Source organism: Meles meles, chromosome 12 (genome assembly GCF_922984935.1).
Source record: "Meles meles chromosome 12, mMelMel3.1 paternal haplotype, whole genome shotgun sequence".
Taxonomy (NCBI): Eukaryota; Metazoa; Chordata; class Mammalia; order Carnivora; family Mustelidae; genus Meles; species Meles meles.
The window spans coordinates 21620621-21645080 of NC_060077.1; the positions used below are offsets into that span (position 1 = coordinate 21620621).

Sequence of the window (24460 nt, forward strand, 5' to 3'; positions counted from 1 at the left end):
CTGGGAGGAGCTCCAGGACAGGAACTTGGAGTCCCAGTGCTGCCTCTTCCTCACTGGGAGAACTAAGAGCCAGACAGCAATTCCTGTGTCTGTGCCTCAGTTTCTCATGTGAAAACTGAATCATCTCAAGAGTCCTTCTTGCTTTAAAGGACACAATGTGATTATCCTTGTGCAACAAATGACAACTGAAACGTGGGTGGGTGTGGATGGCTATCCATCACGGGTGCACATCACGAGGACGGCTCATGTTCCAGAGGGGGGACTCCCCGGGACACCTGTGGGCCTCAGATGGATGGCTCTCCATCGTGAGTTTCTCTGGTGTGTGTTCAGACTGCTGGTTGGTATCTGCTTGCCTGCGGACAGTGAAGGTCTTTGTAGCAGCCTCTGAGGCCAAACTGACTTGAAGAATATCCTGCCTCTGAGCCAATTACAAATCCGACCTTTAGAAAGTGAACATCTGCTTTGTCCAGACATGGAGGCACAGAGAGGTTAAGTAACTTACCCGAGGTCACACAGCTCCCATGTAATGAATCCAGACATTCTGGCTCCAGAAACCGTACTTGTCCAAGGGAGACTGGAAGGAAACAGATCAATTATAATTATGATATTGTGGGAGGTTCTACAGCAGTGTCGTCCACCAGAACTTTCTACAGTGATGGAAATGCTCAGTGTCTGGGCTGTTCACTGTGATTGCCGCATGTGGCTATGGAACCCTTGACGTGGCCGGTGCCACTAAGGGACTGAATTCTTTGTATTTTTAAATTTGAACAAATTTAAGTTAAATTCAAATAGTCACATGTGGCTAGAGGCTACCGTATTAACTAGCACAGATAGAGGGACTTGGGATCTAGGGGATGGTTCAGGGAGGGCTTCCTGGAAGAAGAGCCATCAAAATTGAACTCTGAAGGGTAGCTGAGAGGTGGCGGCTGCTCCAGCAGGTCTGGAGGTAAGAGAGAGTGAGTGGCCTGGGGCATAGAAGGGTGGCACAGCCAAGTGGAAGGGCCCGGACTGGGGGAGTGAGGGAGAGAGGAGTCAGGGGTGCTGCCCTTGGGAATCTCAAGTGTGGTGTTAGGCGGTGGAGGGAAAAGGCACTCATCCCTGCCCGTGGGGGTCCCACATCCCTGTGCACGAATCCTAAACCTTTGCAGAAGGGCCCACAGACAGGGATGGATGGAAACCCACATGTCGCTGCTGCACACCATTAATACCAACACCACCACCCACACTGCCTCCCTTGCCTCCAGACTATCCGAGGAAGGTCAGAAAGCAATTCCCCCACCTCCCGCCCTGATTCCTACCCTCAGTGTTCTACCGGCCTTGCCCTTCTGATTTCCAGAGGCCCCACCTGGACCTCCCTTCCTCCAACCCTGAGCACTGAAAGATCTCCTATTCCTGGGGGAAGAACAATGAAAATGGTTCTGATCACCAGGCTCCTGGTTCCTAAGCTGAATGGTTGGTTTCCTGAGATCTCCTTGAAGCCACACAACAACCACCGTTGCTTTTCTAAGGAGATTGAGGTTTGAATGGGTGGAGCCCCTCAGCCAGGCCACACGGGGGTGGGGGGGGCACAGTGGAGACAGCAAGCACTCCTCTTCTCCCTGAGCTGCAACCCAGAGCCTCCTGCTGAGCTTAGCATGGGGGGAGGGGACAGACCCAAGACCACTGCATGTGCTCTGGGCAGCCATGCTGAGCCCAGATGGAACCTCTGAAGGCCCCAACCTCTGGCTTCTGAATATGACCCATGCAGGGGATTCAGCTGGGGAATGCCTGATTCTGCAACATCTTTGAGAAACAGTGAGCAGCTGGGAGCAGGCGCAGATGACCACTTCCATTCCGGGTCCCTTGGAGAATTCTTTTCAGGGTGCAGGGTGTCTGAGAATGTCAGGTGGTCTTTCAAGGCAAAAACCTCCCTCGTTTCCCCAAGTGGGGACTGACTTCATCCCTAAAACGTGCATACAGCTACCCCCACCCCCCACCCCTGCACTGCCCATGGGCTTGGCAATTGGGCAGCCTGTCCCACGGCCGGCTCACTCATCAGGAGTCAAAGTCTTAAAAATAGGCCACCCTTGACCTGGTGATTTTGTACTTAGGAATCTCTCTTGTGGGAATAATCAGAGATGTGTCACCTGAACCTCAAGGACATTCATCATGTTGTTGCTTATAACAACAACACACACACACACACACACACACACACACACACACACCCCTAAATGCCCAGCCGTGGGGGATTGGTTCCATGAACAGTGCTAAGTTCAGCCAGTGGGATCTTCTTCAGCCATTTAAAGATGAGGATTTGGATGAAGTGACCCAGTGGAAATTCTGGGCAGGACTGTGCCAGAGTCTTGTCCGTGGGTGACAGGTGTTTTTGTTTTTGTTTTTAATATATTTTATTTATTTGACAGAGATCACAGGTAGGCAGAGAGGCAGGCAGAGGCAGAGAGGGAAGCAGGCTCCCCGCTGAGCAGAGAGCCCGATGCGGGGCTCGATCCCAGGACCCCGGGATCATGACCTGAGCCGAAGGCAGAGGCTTTAACCCACTGAGCCACCCAGGCGCCCCTGACGGGTGTTTTTTAAAGTGTTGTTCTTTGTGCATTTCTGTAATTTCTAAATGTTTCACAACAAACGTGTATTCTTCTGGTAACTTAGAGAAAGCATTCTGCAGGCAGGGAGTGACATTGGCGTTGTTCGAACATGAACATTAGCTGTCATTCGCGTCCTCGAGCGTGGCCAGTTATCAGAGGCAGCTGAGGGTTTTAGTCCAAATTCCTGTCCTTGCATACACCCCTCCACAGCATCCCCTTGAGCACAGTGGGGTACACGAGGATCCCCAAACACTTCATTCCCCTGGACCACATAGGCTTGTTCTGCCAGGGATGGTTTCGTGGAAGCTGCGCAAAAGCGTGGAGTGTGAACGAAGATGATAGAGCATTCTGGCCTCGAAGCAGGCCTCAGCTAAGTTACAGCCTCGGGAGCTGCATCTGTGTCGTGACCACCCCCCAGCCCCAGTTCCCGAGTGCCTGCCACATAGTAGGTGCTCAGTAAAATTTCTGTGGAGTAATTAACCTCTACATCGAATTTTACCTGGTACAACAGGGAGTCCAGGGTAGGCAGGGAGAGCTCAGCAGGGGGAGAGACCACTGTGGGTTGTAACGGCTTTGACCAAGAGGATGGGTAGGAGGAGGGAGGGGCACAAGCAAAAGCACAGAGGCCGGGATGTGTGAGGCTTGCGTGGGACTCAGTGAGGAGCTCAGGGAGGGTGGGAAGAAAGGTTTGTTTGGGGTGGGTGGCGGGGAGATGGCACTGGAGAGGGAATGTGGGGCTCAGTTACAAGGGCTGTTGGATTTCCTCTGGGGGACAGTAGGGAGCCATTGAAGGTTGTTGAGCAGGGAATGGGCTTTTAACTTGTGGAAGTGAACAAGGTAGGGAAGCTAGCAGTTCAGTCATTTCATGGAGCTCTGTGGCTGCCCACCTTGTGCCAGCATTCCTTCCAGGTGCCCCGGCCAAGGGCAGAGGCAGCCACTGAGCGGGTAGATCAGTTTGCCTGGGGTGCAGTTTGGGGATCAGTTTGGATGCGGACCCAAGACTCCTGCCCGGGTTTGAGTTCTGCTTTGCCATGCACTGGCCCTTTGATTTGGGACATATCACTTCACTGGTCTGAGACTCCATGTTCTCATCTGGAAAATGGGATTGTAATCAGGATGGCCAGGGAGCTTCAGTTCAGTGGGGTGGTGTACAGACAGCTTGGTTGACGCTGGGCACGTTAAATGCTCTGCAGGTGCTGTGTTGGAAACGAGGTGATGGTGGGAACGTGGGGGCGGGGGACAGCTGAGGGAGTGCCCCGAGGATGGGCAGCGTCGTGCCCAGGAGGACGCTGCGTGCCGGGGAAAGTGATACCTTCATCCCAGCTTGCTTTCCTTTTCTTTTTTTTTTTTTTTAAAGATTTTATTTATTTATTTGATAGAGAGGTCACAAGTAGGCAGAGAGGCAGGCAGAGAGGCAGGCAGAGAGAGAGGAGGAAGCAGGCTCCCTGCAGAGCAGAGAGCCCGATGCGGGGCTCGATCCCAAGACCCTGAGATCATGACCTGAGCCGAAGGCAGCGGCTTAGTCCACTGAGCCACCCAGGCGCCCCCCAGCTTGCTTTTCTTTAACACCAACGGGCCTGCCTCCTATGGTGTCTTGGGCACATTGGGACAGTTGGTCACTCGAATGCCCACCCCAGACATCTGGACCAGCCTCTGAGCACAGTAGAGAGCTGGGCAGGAAGGGGGTGGGGGATTGAGCTGAGGGTAATGCCATGTGATCTGTGTCAGCTGGGGACCGGGTTCTGAGCATTTTCCCCTGCTGAAAATCTCTCCTCTCTGGCTTGTCTCCACAGGACCAGCTGAAGCAGTGTTTCTCCAGGCGGCCCCCCGAGGCCAAGGACACTGACACCCTTGTGCAGGAAGCTGACAGCCAGTATGGGACATGGACAGACCAGCGCCAGAGCGGGGAGAGGTAGGGCCTGCGGGGCTCCCAGCTGCGGGGTGGGGCGTCTGGATGGAAGGCAGCATGGCCCCCGTGCCCTCTCATTTCTCTATTACTCGGACCTATGCTATCTGTAAGCAGCAGAGTAATCCGTTCTTGTCGGAAAAAAATTTAGAAAGTACAAAAAAATTATTTTAAAAGGAAACATGAAATGTCCAGGATAGGTAAATCCATAGAGAGAGTGAGTAGATTAGATGCCGGGGGCTGCGGGTGGCTAGGTAGGGGCGACCTAGCCACCTTCCTTTTGGGAAGATGTTCCAGAATGACATCGTGTGATGGCCAACTTTGTTATGTGTATCTCACCACGATGAAAACCACCTATAATCCCAGAACACAGGTCATCAATGAAGACATCGATGCTTCTCGTTCGATCTCTGTCTAGACTTTATTCAGTGTGTCTGTCTGTGTGTGTTTACAAATAGAGCAACATATTCCACATGTTGCTTCATAAGCTGTGTCTTGCATTTAATATTGCCCTAGTGGATGGCTCGTAGGGCCCTCGGATGTCTGCTTGGTTAGGACTATTGCAGAAGCACTACAGCCTGGACACAGGAGGCAGGCAGCTCGGAATTCCAGCCCCGCCCTAGCTGCCGATGGGACTCTGGGTAAATGAGTTCTGTGCTTTGCAGGGTCGACATTCCTCCACCATAGGAAGGGAACGATGGGGTGGACACTGCCAGGTTCTCAGTTCACGTCCTCCGTAGCCCAGGGCCCCAGGATCTCGTCATGCGAACGTGGTCAGGGTCGCGGGATCTTTTGAAGTCAGAGGGACCTGGGTCGACTGCAGCATGGCACCCTGCTAGCGGTGTCTCTGCGGGACTCAGTTTCCTTTCCTGTGGGTGGTATGCCCAGGGAGCGCGTGTAATCAGCCCCAGGTCCCCTGCCTGCTTCCCCTGCACTCCCTGCCCGGAGTGGTCCCAGGCCACTACTGGGTTATGTCCCACAGCCGATGATGTGAGAGTCAGGAATTGAAGACCGGTATGAAGAAGGCAAAGGGGAGCAAAGGTTTATCGCAGTATCAGTGAAAGCTTTATCTCGCGGAACCCGTGACGTTAATGAGCGTACTTAAATGTCCCTAGACTTCACTTAGATTTCCTGCAAGAGCCCACTGGACTCTGGGTCCGAAAGCCTGCGTCTGGGTTTTGCCCCCATCCGGGGCCTCCATTCCCCGCAGCTGGTCTCTGGGACCTGGGTTCTCTTCTGTGGGTGGGCGCCCCCTTCTATTACCCAGGGGTACTGCAGCGCCTCCTTCCCGGCCCCCTCCAGCAGCTGCTGAGTCCCCAGCCCTGGCCAGCAGCGCCACCTGCTGCCTCCTTGGTGGTATTTCCCGCACGTCAGAAAAGTGGGGGGCGTTGCTTTAGTCCCCCACCCCACACCCCACATCCTGCTTGTTCTGAGTAATAAAATCATCCCAGAGTGGACAGAGCATAGACGTGCTCCTGCCGTGAAACACCAAGTTCAGGTTCTGTGCAAGGGTGCTGCCTGGGCAGCTTCCAGGGCAGACCCTCCTCTGTTAGGGAGGTGGTGTCTGGTGCCCAGCTGCCCTTCCTCAGGGTTGGCTCTCCCGTGCTCTTGACTTTGGTGTCTTTTTAATGGGGAGCGCTTTTTAATTTGATGACTTAATTTATTTATACATATCTGTCTTATGTGGTTCTGGTTATACAAGCCATACTTAAAAACATTTCCATGGGAACATTTCCATGGGCATGGATTCTGGAGTGAGTTCTGCCCCTGTGGGCAAAGCCATGTCACACTTCTGTGCCTTGGTTTCCTCTCGAGGTTAATATTCAACTTCCTGGGGGCTAATCCTACCTGATAGCATTGTGCTGGCCGTAGTAGGATTATAGGGTGAGCCTCACAGGACTGGGGAGAGAATTCAGTGATTCCGGGGGTAGCAGTGCCTGGCACAAAGTAAGTGCTCAGTAAATCTCGACAGCATGCATGCATGCGTGAATGAATGGAACCACAAAGAAGATTCCCCTGCCTCCTGCTCCACCCAAGTGACTGCTGGTGATTTTTTAACTTTTTTTTTAAGATTTTATTTATTGGGCAGAGAGAAAAAGAGCACACAGCAGGGGAAGTGCCAGGCAGAGGCAGAGGGAGAAGCAGGCTCCCCTGCAGAGCAGGAAGCCCGATGTGGGGCTCGATCCCAAGATCCTGAGATCATGACCTGAGCTGAAGGCAGATGCTTAACCAACTGAGCCACCCAGGCACCCCTGCTGGTGTTTTTTTGAGGACATTAGCACAGTCCAACAGAAATACAAATCAAGCTGCAAATGGGAGGCATCTGTCATTTAAGATGTCCTAGTAGGCACCTCAAAAGAGTAAAAAAGAAACAGGTAGAATTCATCTTAACAATTTAATTTAAATAACAATATTTTAGGGGCTCCAGATCTGAAATATTATCATTTCAGCATGCATCAGTATTTTATACTCTCTATCTCTTTTTTTCCCCCAAAGTGTTGGGAATCCAATGTGAGCTCTATTCTCTGGGCTTGCACTCACCACATGGCGAGGGCCAGTCACCATGCGTGACAGTGCCTGCCCTCCTGCCCAGGGCAGGGTTGGAGGATCTGGAATGGGGCCTGACTGATCCCTCCCATTCCACGCCTGTTCAGGTGTTCTAGAGGCATCACGAATGGCTCCAGGCTGTGCCCGTTATCCCACGGGGCTGTTCTGTGTCTAAGAAAGCAGAGCCTGAATGTGCTTTCTGCCACCTCCTCTCCTTGAAATTTGGTTTTGTGCGACCACCTGCACAAAGGTTGTCTCCCCTCCTTCCTTTCTCATAGTCTGGCCCCCGATTCCCCGTCCCCGGACAGCAGTGCCCTGTCGGCCCGGAGGCAGCTCCCCAGCAGCCGCTTGTCCTCACTGTCCTCCCAAACGGAGGCCACCTCAGCCGGGGACCCCCACAGCTGTTCCAGGGACCAGCGGAGCACCAGTGTGGACCGATCCAGCACCGATTTGGAATCCACCGATGGGATGGAGGGGCTGCCCCCGCTGGACCCCTGCCCCGCGAAGAGGGTGGATGACTTCTCCTTCATTGATGTAAGTCGGTCGCTGGGAGTGTGAGTCAGAAAGAGTCCTTTCTTCTTAAAGGGATGCTCTGATGTCTCCCAGTGAGTGGCCCCTCTCAGGGGTAGAATCTGTGTGCCAGGAGCCCCTGTGGTGGGTGCAGAGGGAACACTGTTTGAGATGGAACTGATGTCTGTGCGTTGCTTGCACCCGCCACACACCAGCTGTGTGTCTTGGGGCACATGTCTTTACCTCTCTGAGCCTTGGCTTCCTCATCTACCAGTCGCCAGCACATAAACCACGACCTCAAACATAATGACATGTGTTCAAATTAAAACTGATCCTAGCCCCCACCTGTTAGGTAAGCAGGGAGTCTGGCCTCTCATCCCAGGGGTGGGGGGTGGGGTGGGGTTGGCGACAGGGGGGAGCAGGAGGCTGCCCGAGGTTTGCAGTTCCAGGCATGCAGAGTCTGGAGTTTGGCTCAGACTGAATCTGCGGGGTGTTCTCACCAAGGTGTTGCTTGGAGGACGTGTCTCTGATGCCCACGGATCCGAGTCTCTCTGTAAATGGGTAGTGGCTGATAGGGTCCGTGATCAAAGGAACGAGACTGACACAAAGCGAAAATCAAGCAAAGTTTTATTTCGCGCCATGCATCAGAAACCAAACTACATTAGAAACCAAACTGCATTAGGAACCAAACCGACTGGTAGGTGCCCGAGTCTTGCTGGGGACCACCACCTCCCAGTCGCTGGGGTCCCCCCTGGAGGCTCCCTGCCTCACCCTCACTGTACCACAGACCCACTCCCGGCATGGCTGCACCGTTGGCTCTTGAGAGGCTGCTCCTGATGGCGGCGCTGCCCGAGGCGGCGTGGCTGCTTGCGGCGGCGCTGCTGCTGATACTCTGGCTCAGGGTGGCGTCTCTCGTGGCATCGCAGTGGCGCCGCTGCCGCTGCTGCTCTGGGCGGTGCTGCTCGCGGTGGCGCTGCTGCTGCTGCTGCTCTGGGCGGTGCACGGGGCGATGCCGCTTGCTGTGGCGCCGCTGCCGCTGCTGCTCGCGGTGGTGCACAGGGCGGCGCCGCTCGTGTTACAGCTCAAGGCGGCGCCGCTGGAACTGCTGCTCTGGTGCACGAGGCGGTGCCGCGTGCTGTGGCGCCGCTGCCGCGGCTGCTCTGGACGGTGCATGGGACGATGCTGCTCGCTATGGCGCCGCTGCCGCTGCTGCTCGTGGTGGTGCACGGGGCGGCGCCACTCGTGTTACAGCTCAAGGCGGCCCCGCCGCCGCTGCTGCTCTGGTGCACGAGGCGGTGCCGCTTGCTGTGGCGTTGCTGCCGCTGCTGCTCTGGGCGGTGCACGGGGCGATGCCACTGGCTGTGGCGCCGCTGCCGCTCTGGGCGGTGTACAGGGTAATGCCACTCGCTGTGGCGCCGCTGCCGATGCTGCTCTAGGCGGTGCACGGGGAAATGCCGCTCGCTGTGGCGCCGCTGCCGCTCTGGGCGGTGCACGGGGCGATGCCGCTCGCTGTGGCGCCGCTGCCGCTGCTGCTCTGGGCGGTGCACGGGGCGATGCCGCTGGCTGTGGCGCCGCTGCCGCTGCCGCTCGCGGTGGTGCACGGGGCGGCACCGCTCGTGTTACAGCTCAAGGCGCCCCGCCGCTGCTGCTCTGGTGCACGAGGCAGTGCCGCGTGCTGTGGCGCCGCCGCCGCTGCTGCTCTGGGCGGTGCACGGGGAAATGCAGCTCGCTGTGGCGCCGCTGCCGCTCGCGGTGGTGCACGGGGCGACGCCACTCGTGTTACAGCTCAAGGCGGCGCCGCTGGAACTGCTGCTCTGGTGCATGAGGCGGTGCCGCGTGCTGTGGCGCCACTGCCGCGGCTGCTCTGGGCGGTGCATGGGACGATGCTGCTCGCTGTGGCGCCGCTGCCGCTGCTGCTCGCAGTGGTGCACAGGGCGGCGCTGCTGGAGTTGGCGCTGCTGCCGCTGCTGCTCTGGGCGGTGCGGTGCAGGGGGCGATGCCGCTTGAGGTGGCGCCGCCGCCGCTGCTGCTCTGGGCGGTGCACGGGGCGATGCCGCTGGCTGTGGCGCCGCTGCTGCTGCTCGCGGTGGTGCACCGGGCGGCGCCGCTCATGTTACAGCTCGTGGTGGTGCAGGGCTCTTGCTAAAAAAAAAAAACCCTCCCCCATCCAGCCTCACAGACCATCTTTTATAGAGGTGGCTGAGCCCCGCCCACACACAGGTGGCCAATCGGATTTCAACCTACCACAGTTAATATATGCACACCCCTCTGACTGAATACGGCTATCTGACCTGGCCCGCCCCTATATCCGGGGTTTACAGTTCCTCTGCCTAATCAGGCCCCTACAGTGGCCACTCCAGGGAAGGGAACCTTTAGGCACAGATAGTCCTCATGCCCCAGGATTCCCCCGGGGCAGGCCCTAGAACTCAGCTCTTCTAGGTCCCAAGCAGAGCCAGCCTCCAGGATGCCAGCCGTCCAGGCCCAATGGCATCCTGCTCTAGACCCTTCGGGACCAGTACGGATCCCCTTTCCTCCCACAAGAGTGCCACCTGCCGGCAGTTTCCTTTTCAGTCCTTGAAGTCCCATTATTCTCCTTCCCTGACAGTAAGGCTACGTTTCCCCCACCCCACCCGCGATCATCTAAATTGTGCAAAATCTAAAAGCAGTACGCTCTCCTGGTAATAAAGTCTCAGGCCCACACTCTTAGGAATGGCTACCCAGATTCCTCCCAGAGAAGGAACACCACTGCTTTGGGAGAAGGGGGCTTCCTCTGGATCCCCAGAGAGGGTTCCCCCTTCTAAGTATGGTCAGGGTCTCCTGCTGGCCCCTCTGAAGAAGGGCAGAGATGGAGAAGGACACAAGTTCGGTCTCCCCTGGGCCACCCACTACACAAACATGGACATGGTGTGGGTTGTAAGGATTCAGTTAGATGATGTGTTCAGGTATTCATTCAACAAACATGTACCGAGCTCAGGCTGTGTGCCAAGCTTACGTGCTTGTATGATGTCACTGGGGCCATGGCACAATCTGCTGGACTTACCTTCTAGAACACTAGGCCATTCTTTCTCAGTGTCCGTTATAAATCCCAGCCACCAGTCCCTGAGTGTCGGCCCCTGGACAGCTCACAGGCCAGGAACCCCAGGAGGCAAAGATGCCTGCCCCCTTCTGCAGATGAGAGAAGCAAGGTGGCCATTGGGTGACTCAGATGCAAGTGTCCCCCAGCACAGGTTGGGATGGTTATTTATCACGTACCGAGGTCTGTGGGCACTGCCCACTATGATTCGGGGCTCCTGTGGGGCCTTTTGGAGGCTGAGAGGGAAAGTGAGTGACCAAGGCCTCCAGGCCCTGCCCCAGCCTGCGGTCGCAGCGATAGCCCTGGGGAAGCAGACCCAGCAGCCCCCCAAGCCAGCTCCTCCCTGGGGCAATTCCCTCCTCCTTTCTCCGAGTCTGAAAACCTGGATCCATGAAGCAGTCCCCCAGTTTGGGACTTCGGTCTCCCCCCCTTCCCTGCGCCCCAACCCCATCAGCTCCCCCCACTGGCCACCATTACAACCACTTTGGGAAGTTATGTAGAAGCAGCTACACAAACATCAGCTCCCTCCTCCTGCCCCCAGTGTGGCCTCTGCTGCTTACCAGGGAAATGGTTCACCTGGGAAATGATTCACCAAGATTAGCCCATCCTCACTCCTGGAAAAGGCCTTGGCTGATGGGACTTCTCCAAAGTAAACCCAAGAGGGAGAACCCCACATTTTAGGCAAGCACAGGAGCTGGCCGGTAACAGCTCCCGCCTGTGTCAGCCTTGGCCAGACGCTGTCTCCAACCAGGACTGCCCCACCCAGGCTCACTGACTTCTCCCCACCACTGTGGGTGGCCAATACTCCTGTGATCCCCTTTTCTACAAAGAGGGGCACCTTGCGGAGGTGAAGGCTGTGGCTCGAGCTCACACAGCTAAGATTTGAACCACATGGGATTCGAACACAGAGCTCTGAGTTCTTTGCCGCCATCTCCCGGGGAGATCACTGGGCCAGGGACCACCCCACCTCCTTGCTGGGCCCCCCTGGCTCGTCTACATTCCTTGCACCTTTTGTTCTGGAAGGTGATCCTCTTGGAAAGCATCACGGACCACCCACCTGACTCTGCTCAGAGTGTGATGCTTGCAGACAAAGGCTTGGCACAAATGCATTGTTCTGCACCCTCCACCTGCCCCCCCAAATTATTGTGGGTGGAGGGGGGCTGCACTGAGAATGCCTCGGCTCCTGAGTCCTGTGTGAGTAGGGTTCCTGCGAAGGTTTAGTTAGATGATGTATTCAGTTATTCATCCAGCAAGCAAGCAAACATTGATTGGGCTCCTGCTGTATACTGAGCACTGCTCTGGCTTTCATGCTCCTGTGAAGTCACCAGGAGGGGAAAGGCATTGTCATCCGTGTCCATATTGTGGCTGGCACTGTGCCAGCGCCATCAAGGCTCACGTGATTAGCATCACCAGTCTCTGTGGTGTGTTTCGCGGAGAAATCAAGGCTTATAGTGTTTAGGTGACTATAAAAACGTGAGCAGGTTTGCCCACGTACCCCCCAGACAGCATCCTGTGTTCCGGGGAAGCAATGCAGACCTCCCGTGGGTGGTGCCCTCAGTTAATGGTTCCCATGCTTTTTCTCCCTCTTCCTGCCTGCTGCTCCCAAAGCAAACCTCAGTCCTCGACTCAAGTGCCCTCAAGACCCGGGTGCAGCTCAGCAAGAGAAGCCGCCGCCGGGCTCCCATCTCCCACTCCCTCCGGCGCAGCCGAGTTAGTGAGTCGGAGAGCAAGTCTCCTTTGGAGGAGGAGGCCGACAGTGCGTGGATGTTCAAGGACTCGACAGGTATGCACGCCATGCCCTCCCTTCTCCACGGACGCCACCCTGAACAGCGGACGGCGCAACGACTGCTTGAGGGTCAGGAGGCTGCCAGTGACCTCGGTGCTCTTTTCTTTGCGACAGAAGAGAAATCTCCCAAGAAGGAAGAGTCAGATGAGGAGGAGGAGAAGCCTTCCAGGGCTGAGAGGACCCCCACCAGCCACCCGCAGAGGATGCCTGTGTTTCCGGGCATGGACCCCGCAGTGCTAAAGGTACTGAGCTTCACACCTAGAGCTATGCTCCACCTTGCAGGGAGGAGAGCAGGCCCCAGGTGTCCTTCATCCCTTCCCTCCCTTCCTTTCTCCCTCCCTCCCTCTTCCCCCCTCCCTCCCTGCCTTCCTTCCTTCTTCCCTCCCTTCCCCGCCTTCCCTCTCATCCCTCCTCTCTTCCCTGCTCTGTCACTCCCTCCCTCCCCTTCTTCCCCCCTTCTTTCCCTCCTCCCCTCCCCCCTCTCCATTTCTGAAACAGTTCCACTCACAAGAAGTTGCAGAAATAGTTCAGGGGGTCCGCACACACACCTCACACAGCTTTCCCCAGTGACAACTCGCACTGCCACCACGCCTGCCATTTTTGCAGGAGTAGAAAGTCAGTAAACAGCAGCTGCACACCTGTCCCCGCGGTTGGTTTTACAGGCCTTAAAAATGGGAACGACTGGCGGCCGCTGTACTAGGCCAGCGGTTTCCCGCCTCTCCTCTCCATTATCGAAATAGAGGATGTGTCACAGGGCAGCCTAACGCAGCAGGCAGCAAAGGTGCTGGGCTCCCCGCGGACACTCCACGTAGCTCCCAAGGCCTGGCCTTGGGTCCCAGGACACGGCTCAGCAACCCCCCTGCTGTCCGGACAAGGCTCTTGAGATTCGTGCTTAGCATGAGCTCCTTGAAGCCTGCTTCTCCCTCTCCCACTCCCCCTGCTTGGGTTCCCCCTCTCGCTGTGCCCCTCTCTGTGTCACATAAATAAATAAAATCTTAAAGGAAAAAGATTTTATTTATTTATGTGACACAGAGAGGGAGAGGGGTAGGCAGAGAGAGATCGGGGAAGGAGGCTCCCCGCTGAGCAGAGATCCCGATGCGGGGCTCGATCCTGGGACTCTGAGATCATGACCTGAGCTGAGGGCAGACGCCCAACCCACTGAGCCACCCAGGCGCCCCTAAAGAAAATCTTTAAAAACAAACAAACAAACAAACGCCTCATTTATCCATGTGGACACAGGACTAAGAAGCTTAGCACAGCTGAATGTCAAGTGGAAGATGTGGCCATTACCTCCATGCCAGGGTTCGTGGGCAGCTAAAGGAGACAGAACATCCCAACCTGAGAGCATTTCAATGGTGGCTTTTCCATCAAAGAGGAGAGGGCATGATTGTTCGGGGGTTTGGTGGTGGTTCTTTGATCCTAGTGGCCAAGGGTGGCTGGGTAGACTACTTGCCTGGCGTCCGATATCTCTCAGCCTCCAAGGTCAGGCGGCATCTCCCCCACCCCTGTGTTGCCTGCCTGGGTCCGTTCAGTTGCTGGGGGGGCCCTGTTGTTGCCCTACAGCGGCGGTGCCTTCAGATAGGAGCCTTCCGCAGACCGGAGGCGGTTACAGACACGGCTCTCTTCTCTCCCCAGGCTCAGCTGCACAAGAGGCCGGAGGCCGACAGCCCCAGCGAGGCCCCGGGCTGGGCCCCCCAGCCCAAGACGCCCAAGGCTCCCTTTGCTCTGGGCAGTCGCGTGCTGCCCTCCAGCGTGGAGAAGGACGACAGGTGAGGGGACTTGAGGAGGAGGCCTCCACCCTAGATGCAGGGTGGGGGCTTGTCGGGTCTTAGAGCTGCATTCAAAGGGAGTTGCAACTGTGTCTTTCCCTCTAGCTTTGCTCACACGAACTCCCGGCAGCCTGAGAGCTAAACACACACGCGCGGAGATGGGGAAGGAGGACCAGGAATGAGGCCGGCTGGCCTCGCTCTCCCCGCTCCCTCCACGTCCCATGTGGAGATCCAGGGCTGTGTGGTGGGAAGACTACCGACCTAGCCCAGCTCTCTCCAGATTGGTGGGGAAACTGAGGAATCCTCCCTCCTCTTACCCTACAGGGAAGGGCCTCTGTCTCAGGAGAATCAGGGAGACCCGGGAAGATGGATAGAAGGGCACGGCCAGGCTGAATGACATCCACTGAATTCAGCCGCCCTGTGTGGAGCCACTGTCCCCATCCCAGGCTGGGCCATCACGACACAGAGATGAGCCCAGCACAGCACCTGTCCCCTCCCCACCAGGGGGCTCGCAGACTAGGCACTCTGGCAACTGGGGTTGGACTTTACAGAGGACAGCTCTGAAAAAAAACACACATCACACAACCGACTTCATCCCAGTGGCGCAACTGACAAGCTGCTTGGCCCGGGAGAGTCACTCTGCCTCTCTGAGCCTCAGCCACTTTATCTGACAAATGGGTTGACTCCTCATTCTAACCTTCCAGGGTGGTCATGAGGACGAAAGGAAGAAGGGTGTGCAGAGCCCTTCACACTGGTGCTGGCTTGCAGACGTGCTCAATAAAGGAGCGTGGGATTCTGGGGAGCTTGGGGCGCTCAGCTGAACGTCCAACTCTTGTTTTCAGTTCAGCTCATGATCTCGGGGTCCTGAGATGGAGTCCCAGGTCGGGCTCCTCACTGGGCATGGAGCCTGCTTAAAATTCTCTCTCTCTCCCACTCCCCAACTCTCCCTGGTGCTAAGAAAAAGAAGAGAGAGATAGTGGAATTCTTATCACAAGTTAAGACATAAAAGTTAAGGATTATTCACACTAATGTTGTAATTTTTTTTTAAAGATTTTATTTATTGGTTTGACAGACAGAGATCACAAGTAGGCAGAGAGGCAGGCAGAGAGAGAGAGGAGGAAGCAGACTCCCTGCTGAGCTGAGAGCCCGACGCGGGGCTCAATCCCAGAACCCCGAGATCATGACCTGAGCTGAAGGCAGAGGCTTAACTCACTGAGCCACCCAGGCAACCCTAATGTTGTAATGTGTTTTAAGTGCTGTGATAGAGCAGTGAGTTGGGAAGCTACAGCCCATGGTCCAGATTTCAGCTCACTGTCTGTTTTTGTAAATAAAGCTTTATTGGCACACAACCACACCCATTCCTCTCCATATTGTGTCTGGCTGCTCTCCTGTTTGGGCTGCAGAGTTGACTAGTTGTAGCAGACACCCTATGACCCACAAAGTCAAAACTACTTCCCATCTGGCTCTTTATCTGACCTCCATGATAGAGGAAGGACTCAAAACCTGGACCTGAGGAAGAAAAGTGCAGAAAAAGGCTTCCAAGAGAAGGAGTTGCTTGGGCTGAGTCGTGATAGACAAAGGGCAGCCTGAGGGGGTCCCAGGCTGAAGTCACAGCACATGCAAAGGCCTGGAGGCCTGACATTACAGGGGAGCTGTAGGCAGGACCTATTACCAGAGCACAGAGTGGGCTGTGGGAAGCAAAAGGACAAGAGGTGAAGAGAAACAAGGCCATAGTTGAGAGAGATTGAGATTGAGATTGATTTTAAAGAACTGGCTTCCCTAATCATGGGTACTAGTAAGTTCAAAATCTGTAAGGCACGCAGATAAGCTAGAGACTCAGGGAAGAACCAGTATTGTAGTTGGAGTCCCCAAAGCGGTCTGTGATCAGAATTCCCTCTTCTTCTGGAGAGGTCATCTTTTTCTAGTAAGGTCTTCAACTGATTGGGTGAGGTCCACCCACAATAGGGAGGGTAATCTGCTTTATTCAAAGCCTCCTGACTTAAATATTAATTTCATCTTAAAAAATGCCTTCACAGAACCATCTAGAACAATGTTCACCCAAATACCTAGGTACAGTGGCCTAGCCAAGTTGACACATGCAATTAACCATCATAGGCATTTATGTGGGTGGAGAGCCAGAAGGGTGGAGGTGTGCTTGGGGTGACGGATGGACGGAGATAATTCATGTGTCAATGCGACTTCACAGCTGTAGATTTTTTCATAGAATGGGCATACCGTGATTTATTTACCATTCCTTGTTACTAGGGTCTTTGTTTAATTCCCGTTTCTTGCTCCTCAATTGTGTTAATACAGGCATCTTTACCACCTGCACATACCTGGCTCAGCATCACCTGGGCACTGAGGATGTGGGGTCGGGTGCCTCACAGCCCTGCCTGCAAGGAGTCCTCAGTCTTGCTCACACTTGACTCTCACTGGCTTTGTGGTTTCAGGTCAGAAGAGCCCTCTCCCCAGTGGTTAAAGGAGCTAAAATCCAAGAAGAGGCAAAGCCTGTATGAGAACCAAGCTTGAGCAGGTATGAAGTGGGAGGCACAGTGGGGAGCCTGGACCCAGAAGCCAAGGGCCAGAGACTCAAGGAGAGAGAAGGGAAAATGGGTGCAGGTGTTCTGGGTTCCAGTGAAGAGGGTAGTGCTGATCTGTTTGCTCTTAAGGGAAAAAACCCAGGTGGACAGCCTGGTCCAGGAACCTAGGATAACCTAGGCTCTGGGCTCATGCACTTCTCATTGCATCTCAAAACCCTTTTAAGAAGTGGAAAGAAGGACATCAGCAGTTAGCTTAATCCAAAATGTCTCCAGTTTTTACATTCATATGCAACCTGTATGATTAAAATTTAACTTGGAAGAAAAAAAGATTTCTGTTTTTGTAAATAAAGCTTTATTGGCACATAGCACACCCATTTGACCTTCTCAAAGGTCAAATGATTAGATGTGCCCTGGTGTGGGTCCCAAGTGACTTCATATCTCAGAGGAACGTTAGGTTCCCCATCTGTGAAATGGGGTAACAGCCCCCATGTCATCGAGGGGTCCCTGGGGCTCACTGAAGAGGCACTGACATGCTGGGGGTCAGTCCTAGGTGTGGGAACATGTGGCTCATAATCCCTAGAAGCTGGCTCTGATGTGAGTAGCCCAGGAGACCCTCCAGCCCCTTACCTGCAAATCTCAGATCCAGAAAACACTGACAACGAAGCATTTTCACTTACTTACTTAGTAGCAAAGCCTGACCTACGTGGTTGTCTGTGCTTTACGCTTGGGTATAATCCAGGTATTTCATAAGATATATGTATGCCTATGTGCATGTGTGTTTGTGTCTACAATGAACCCTCCCTCACCAAATGCTAAATTCCCAGGTAATCTGTGCTCAAGGGTTTTGGATAAGGAGTGGGATCCTGTGTTGGTTTCTGTGTTTAGTGCTGTGTATGTCGTATCTCTGTGAACCTTCCAGCCATCCGTTTGAGGAAAGAGGCTGGAACCCTAACCTGACCTTACACTTCCCGTGGGTTCTGCTGCATTTGGCCATCTGTCCCCTTCCTCACCCCACTCCAAAAAAAAAAAAAAAAAGTCATCTTTCCTGGCCTGTGACCTGTGGGGCTGGGGGCTGGCCATCTTGGAGAATACCAAACAAGGTTTAAAGTCTTGATGGCAGAGACACCGAGGGTCCCATGTTCCCCTTGCTGACACCAGGACTGTCCCCTCCTCTCCAGACAGGGGACACTGCCACGTCTAACGAACAGAAGCCTTAACTGTCAGAACCCGAAGATGAGGCCATGCTGATGCCGTTCCTGCCTAGACCCTTCCAGCCGGGTGGAGAACACGGTCCGGTGACTCCCGCCCCCTGCAGAGGCTCTCCACAGATCGCGGTGCAAAAACCCAACCTCCTCCAGCACTTGCACGTCTCCCCAGACAACACTTGAGGCTGAGAACAAAGCCAGGCTGCCCAGAATTGTCTATGCTGGTGGTTTTGTGTTTTACGTGAACAATGTCCATTTCCGCTCTCTGTCTGCACCTGGAGACATCACTCCAGGAACATTGATCTGAGTTGGACCATCTCCCTGGGCTCTGGAAAACACCTATATTGTGAAAGTATCCCTTGCCCTGACACCAGGGGAGGTCCCTTTCAAAAGCCTATTTCCAAGGAAGAAGAAACTCAAGTTTCCTGCTGTAATTGTGGCCCAAGACAGCGTCACTGGGTTGGGCTGTGTTTGGTTTTTTGGCGAGTTCCATCTCCCTCCCTCTCCAAGAATCAGCAGCTCCAGTGTTTTAAACATACGCATCGTCATTTCAGGTGTGTTTGTCCTTAAAATGGGGCTGTGTGCAGAGATGATCTGTTCATTATACATCACTTTGGTTTGCTTTAGAAGGCGTTAAAGCAATAATTCAGCCAATTTTCTTTGAAATTTGATATGTATATATGTTTTTTTACGTTCAAGAGCAGAAGGAAAGGTGTATGAATAATTTGCTTGAAGTATTCGATCATCTCAGGTTATCTTACCCCTATCCGTGCTTTTAAAAAAAAAATTCCAGCTGTCACCTCTGTGTGTATATTTTCCTGGTTTCTTTTCATTTGAGCTCTGGTTTCTGTGGAGTGACCTTTGTCCCTTGGCCTCAAGGGTTCATCAGTGGCAGTAGCCCAGATGGCTGTGCCTTCCCCACTCAAACAGCAGACCCGCCCTGAGAATCTTCTTCTCCAGTCTTTTTTGAACAGCACCCAAGATACTGGCATAGAAGATTCATTCCAAATTGGAACAAATGCATGAATGGGGGGAGGGTTCTTCTGTTTCTTCTCACCTCTTCCTTCTACCACTCCCCTGCCCCACCCCTTGCAAACGCCACCTGACAGAGTGCTTCCTTTAGATCCAAACGTAGGAAGGGAGGGTCTCGCTGAAATCCTTCTCTGGACAGAAGTGCTGGATGCTAGGTGACAAAGTATAGGGTTTGCTTTGCCTCTTTTTTTTCCTTCCTTGCTCTAAGCTCATTCCCAGGAATCTCTAAGACCTCTGGGGTTCGTAGGCACTCTCTACATGGTCTTTCTTTTTGGAAATCCTCAACACCAGCCTCCTCCACCTCTGAAACCCAAGGCTCCAGCAAACATCCCAGATAGGCTTGACTGGACACCTGCCATGCCTGGAGTTGCCATAAACCGTGTGCCAACCTTGCTGGGGAGATGCCCGTTGGCGAGAAAGACACTTGGGACAGTTCACAGGGCCCCCCGTGACTGCTGAGGGGCCCCAGGACTGAGTTTCCTAAGGCTAGGTATGGAAGGGATGGGCCTTACCCACTGATTTCCCAAGACATGCAAGTCTTTCTTGAAAATCCATTACTTGCAAATGGTGTCAAAACATACCTTCCTTCTCCCCGGCCATGTCTCCAGGAGTCTCCATTTGCCTCCCCATCTCTTCTTTCTCATCATCCTTTACCATCACTTCCTTCACTTGGGGTGAAGTATGGAGAGCAACCTGTTTCTCCAGGTTCAGCACCACGGACAGGGACTGAAGCTCCTCCCCCGCCCCAGGTCCTGTTGGGTGACCTTGGGCTACCAATGGGCAGTTGTAGGACCCTGTCACCCACCAAGCCTGTTGCATCTGGAGCCGCATGTCTAGAGATTTGACCCTGCTTGTTAATTGTGTTCTTTTCATTCCCTGAGTTAGTGGTCAGTCAGTTTTCTATGGCCATTAGGTGGAGATTTGATCCTCCAGGAACTGCTGCTTTGGGTGAATTTCCTTTTCCTTCATTCTTTCTTTCTTTTAGACCTGGTTAATGTTCTGTTTTGGGTTTTTTTTTTTTGTTTGGTTTGGTTTGGTTTGGTTTTGTTTTTAAGTTCGACGCAGGGCTTGCACTCATGATCCTGAGATCAAGACCTGAGCTAAGATCAAGAGTCAGATGCTTAACCAACTGAGCCATCCAGGAGCCCCTAGATCTGGTTAATGTTTTGAAACAATGTTGATACAATGGCTTTCCAGGTCAGTAGGTCTCCTTTAAAGACACTCCTCATGTTCTGACCAACGCTTCCTGGCTGTTGTCTGTCTTTCCTTCAGGTGAGAAGGGCCCCTTGATACCATCTTAGACAACAGGAATTGACCTGCTCTGTTCAATGAGACTATAGATACAACACAAAACTCTCCGATTCTTAATTACTTATGTTTTAGCCCAAGTATACCCAATAGGAAAGAAAAACATGAGACTTAACCTGGAGACTTAAACTTGAGATTAACCTGGAGATCTTTTGCCTAGCCTCGCACACCTTAGTTGGAAACAGAAATCCATTTAATTCCTTGGTGATTAGAACATACAAAGTCCACCCCCCTCCCATGAAACTGACAAGAGCAGCCTCACCTCTCCACTGCACAGCAGACCCTCACAGTGGGTCAGGAGCCACCCTCTCCATGCAGACTCCCCTGGACCCTGCTATGCTCAGTCCAGTGAAGTTAGAAGTGACTGATGCTTGGAACTTTTTCCGATAGCTGGGCAAGTGCGTCGTTGGTTTTCCCCTCTTTGTAAGCTGAGTGGGTTCTCTAGCGCTAAGCGAGAGGTTGTTTGCTAGTTTCTTGAGTTGGCCTGGAGCCGCCTTTGGAAATGTCTATTTTTAAACTGACTTAATATGCCTTAATCGTTTGTATGCAATCAAGTCACCTGCCCTCATCCCATCACCTTTCTGAGGGCCTTTGGCTCTTCTTAAATGAGAGTCTTTCACAGAACGCAAATCCCTATGTATGTACAATCTCTCTACACACACACACACACACACACACACACACACACACAGACACACACACACACACCCTTTGTACATCAGCGTTTTGACGGCTGGTATTTTGATAAGTCCGTATCTAGAGCCCCTTCCTCACGGCCCTTGCTTGATGAAACAGAGGACTTTGGCCTATGAAATCCCACAGTGAAGCCTCAAAAATCAGTATTGTGGAGAATTCCTTGGTGCCCCCAGAGGAATTCTGGTGAAACCAAAGCCTCGGGTTGTTTCACGTTGGGGGTTTTGAGTGACATGGACCTGACAGCCTCAGGTTATCCAGGATTTGAGAAGAGGACAATCAGGCAGGAGCTCTTCCAGGGAGACAGGCCAAGTCCTTTCAGACAAAGGTGTTTGCCTTTGTGCGTCCAGGGAAACGAGGCCAACTCTAGGTACTGCTAAGGAGCGAACATCTAAATAGGCTCGAGCCTGAGGTCCCAGAGCTTAGAGGCTGTACAAGGGAGTGGAGGAAACCATTGGCATGCTTCCCCCCCACAGAAGGGAGCTCAGCTGCTTGTCCTCAGCCCTGGCGGCTGCCTTGTCCACTTAAAGCTTGTACATTTAAATTTCTACTATGATGCCCCCAGATTGCCCCAGAAGCTAGGCATGATCACAAAGCTGAAAATCCACAGGTGTGTGGACAGATCACCTCCAAAACTACGGGCTTTTTTAAAGGCGACTTGGGCCTGCGTGGAAGACAGTGTCCCACGGAGAGGACTGGAGCCTGCCTCTCCCTCACCAGTGTCTGTTTTATGCCCTCAATCCCCGTGGCTCCCCTCCCCCGACCTCCCAGTCCCGTCACTCAGTACAGGAAGCCAGATTACTTAGCCTTCGTGTAAACTAGCATTTCAGGGTGAACCGGAGGGGGAGGTGTGGAGGCAGGAGAAAAGCTCCATCCAACGGAAGACACCCTCGCCCCTAAGTTACACCATGACAGGTCACTGCAGTCACGGGGAAGCCTGCCACAGCCTCAATTGTGCCTTTCTTCCTCCACCACGTGTTAAGACGTGGAAACAAAACTCCCATGGCCTCGTGAGTCTACGGGGTAAGAGGGACAATGTTGACAAGGAGGGAGCCACTCCACATCCGGAAGGGGGCCCACCCTTGGCGACAGCCACCTGGGGAGCCATGGATCCGGGCTCTGCTGAGGAGCTGCTATGAGTCAACCCTGTTGGGATTTGGGGGAAACTGAGGTTCTGAAAATTCAGAGCCACATGGAAAGCCACGGTCTTCACCAGTCTCTTCCCTTTGGCTCCCACCCCTCTAGAATTTGCTTTCTCTGGTTTGGATTGGGTCCTTCAGGGAAGGTTGCAGAAATCTTGTGTTCTGGAAAATCAGCCTGAGGTTCCTAGCAATTTAACCTTTAAAATCAATCAGCTTATCCCCCCTCCAATTTCCTTAAAGAGTCACCCTCTAACCTGCTACCTGATAATCTCCCTCCATGAATCAGACTGGCCTTTTTTTTGTTTTTTTTTTGAACAATCTCTAATGGTGTCACACCTGCAAAAACAAACAAACAAGACCCAAACAAACAAAACCACGCATTGTCTAAAGAACAATTTCAGCTTTTGGATGGTCTCATTCTACATAGCCTTATAGATCTGTAAACTGGGGGCTCACAAAATAATATATTGTGTTATGGAAGATATTTTGTACTGTGTTGTTTCCTGAATCATACCAATATTCTAGAAGCGATGCACTTCCCAGATGACTCTGATCCTCAAAGCACTTTGTAAGAAGGGGCAGGGAGTAGAAATACATATAAATACACTATATTTACCGAGCCTTTCTTCTGAGTCCCTTCCTGAGTCATGGCAGGAAAGAAATTGGAGTCCCGTGTACAGGAAAGTTACACCTGCTGCCTGCGGGCGTTCTTGCAATTGCCTTACGAACTCACAAGCTCTAAGGGGTTCTGAACAGAAGGTGGACGACAGGCACTTTCTCCAATCCCAGAAAGAATCTCTACTCACGTGACTGAGAATTCATCTAGAAAAACCTATATTTTTAACGTTAAAACAAACGGGGCTTCCTGGACCTCACAGAGTATTGGTATCTACAAGTGCTTTTATATTTTGTAACTGTAAAGAGGTTTCCTACGCACAGAAGAACAGTTGGGGACCTGGCCAACTGCCGTCACACAGAATGACCTCTGCATGTACAAAGATGTTGCATTCAGACCATGAACATAGCAAATAAAGCTTTGATGCAAGTTGCACTGAAGAACTCGGTGTGTCAGTGTGTGGATGAATGGGCTCTCCCATGCATGCACGCCCGTCCCCAGCTGAATTAGTCTGTTGTCTGCTGAGCTGGGGGCCACGTGGCAGGAAGGGGGGAGCTGGGGTCCTGGGTGAGGGGGACTCATGGAGACAAAGCAGAATTTCCATTCAACATGGGCTTGAATCCTCACTCTGCCTCCTCCCGGCTGTGAGATATCACTGAGCATCAGAACTCCCATATGGGGGATGGTGTTAGTGACCTTAGTGGGCAAGAGTTGAAGGCAGTGGTTCTCAACTGGGTGGATTGTGCGCACTGCACCCCACCCCGCCATGACACCTGGCAAAGGCAATGACGGGAGACATTTCTGCTTATTGCAAAGAGGGAAGGGAGATGCTGCTGGCATCGAAGGGGTAGAGACTGGGGATTCTGCTCGATATCCCCACAGTGAACAGGACGGCTCCCCCACCACCAAGAGTTAACCGGCCCCAGACGGCAATAGTGCCGATACTGAAAACTCAAGCCCAAGGAAAGGAAACGTGGTGTGTGGGTATGCAGTAGGTCCTTGGGATCCTAAAGGATCTGATGGGAGGAAGTCACACCAGCTCTTTTTTCCCTCTTAGATCGCTAGCAGGTGGCGGCTGCATCCCGAGGTTGGGGTCGAATCCACCTCTGCGTTCTGTGGTCACCGGAAGGAGGTAGTCCCTGGGTTTGAACTATCAATAGTGGGCAGGATCTTCAGTGAATGGAAGCAAGAAAGTAGCAGCCTGAGCCGAGCGCTTGGTTCCATGATCTCTCCGTGGTTGTCCATTTACGGGTGCTGCTGCCCTCCAGCAGCTCACCCAAAGTCACACAGGTCCACCTGCTTCCAGGGGCAGCCGCCACCCAGAGTGTCCCACCACCATCTCCAGGGCTGTGGGGTAACCGAGCTGTAGGCCGACTGGAGGACTTCAGCCAAAAATCATGACAAAACCAAACCCTGTTCTGTAACGATTCACTCCTTGGCCCTTCCTCCATTTTAGTCTTCCAATAATCACTAATTATCCTTAGAAAATGCATGTGCTTATGTTTTTGATATGGATTTGTTTCTTGGTTTCTTTTTTTAAAAAGATTTTATTTATTTATTTGACAGAGATCACAAGTAGGCAGAGGGAGGTGGGGGGGAAGCAGGCTTCCTGCTGAACAGAGAGCCTGATGTGGGGCTCGATCCCAGGACCCTGAGATCATGACCTGAGCTGAAGGCAGAGGCTTAACCCACTGAGCCACCCAGGCGCCTCTGTTTCTTGCTTTCTGTTTGTTTGGGTTTGTTTCTTT

The 24460-nt window shown here is 53.3% G+C and overlaps 1 protein-coding gene across 7 annotated transcripts in view; it reads left to right on the forward strand.

Moving 5' to 3' along the window:
- The window catches only part of KIAA1671 (KIAA1671 ortholog), a 186147-nt gene extending 162995 nt beyond the window's left edge, over window positions 1-23152 (forward strand). For all 7 annotated transcript variants that reach the window (XM_046025954.1, XM_046025952.1, XM_046025953.1 and 4 more), the window contains 7 exons: window positions 4379-4497; window positions 7317-7572; window positions 12230-12404; window positions 12522-12649; window positions 14043-14176; window positions 16627-16709; window positions 17895-23152. In XM_046025954.1, coding sequence (XP_045881910.1) covers window positions 4379-4497; window positions 7317-7572; window positions 12230-12404; window positions 12522-12649; window positions 14043-14176; window positions 16627-16705 — 891 coding nt within the window. In that variant the 3' untranslated portion in view covers window positions 16706-16709; window positions 17895-23152. The remainder of the gene's footprint in view (window positions 1-4378; window positions 4498-7316; window positions 7573-12229; window positions 12405-12521; window positions 12650-14042; window positions 14177-16626; window positions 16710-17894) is intronic.
- Window positions 23153-24460: the final 1308 nt, after the last annotated feature.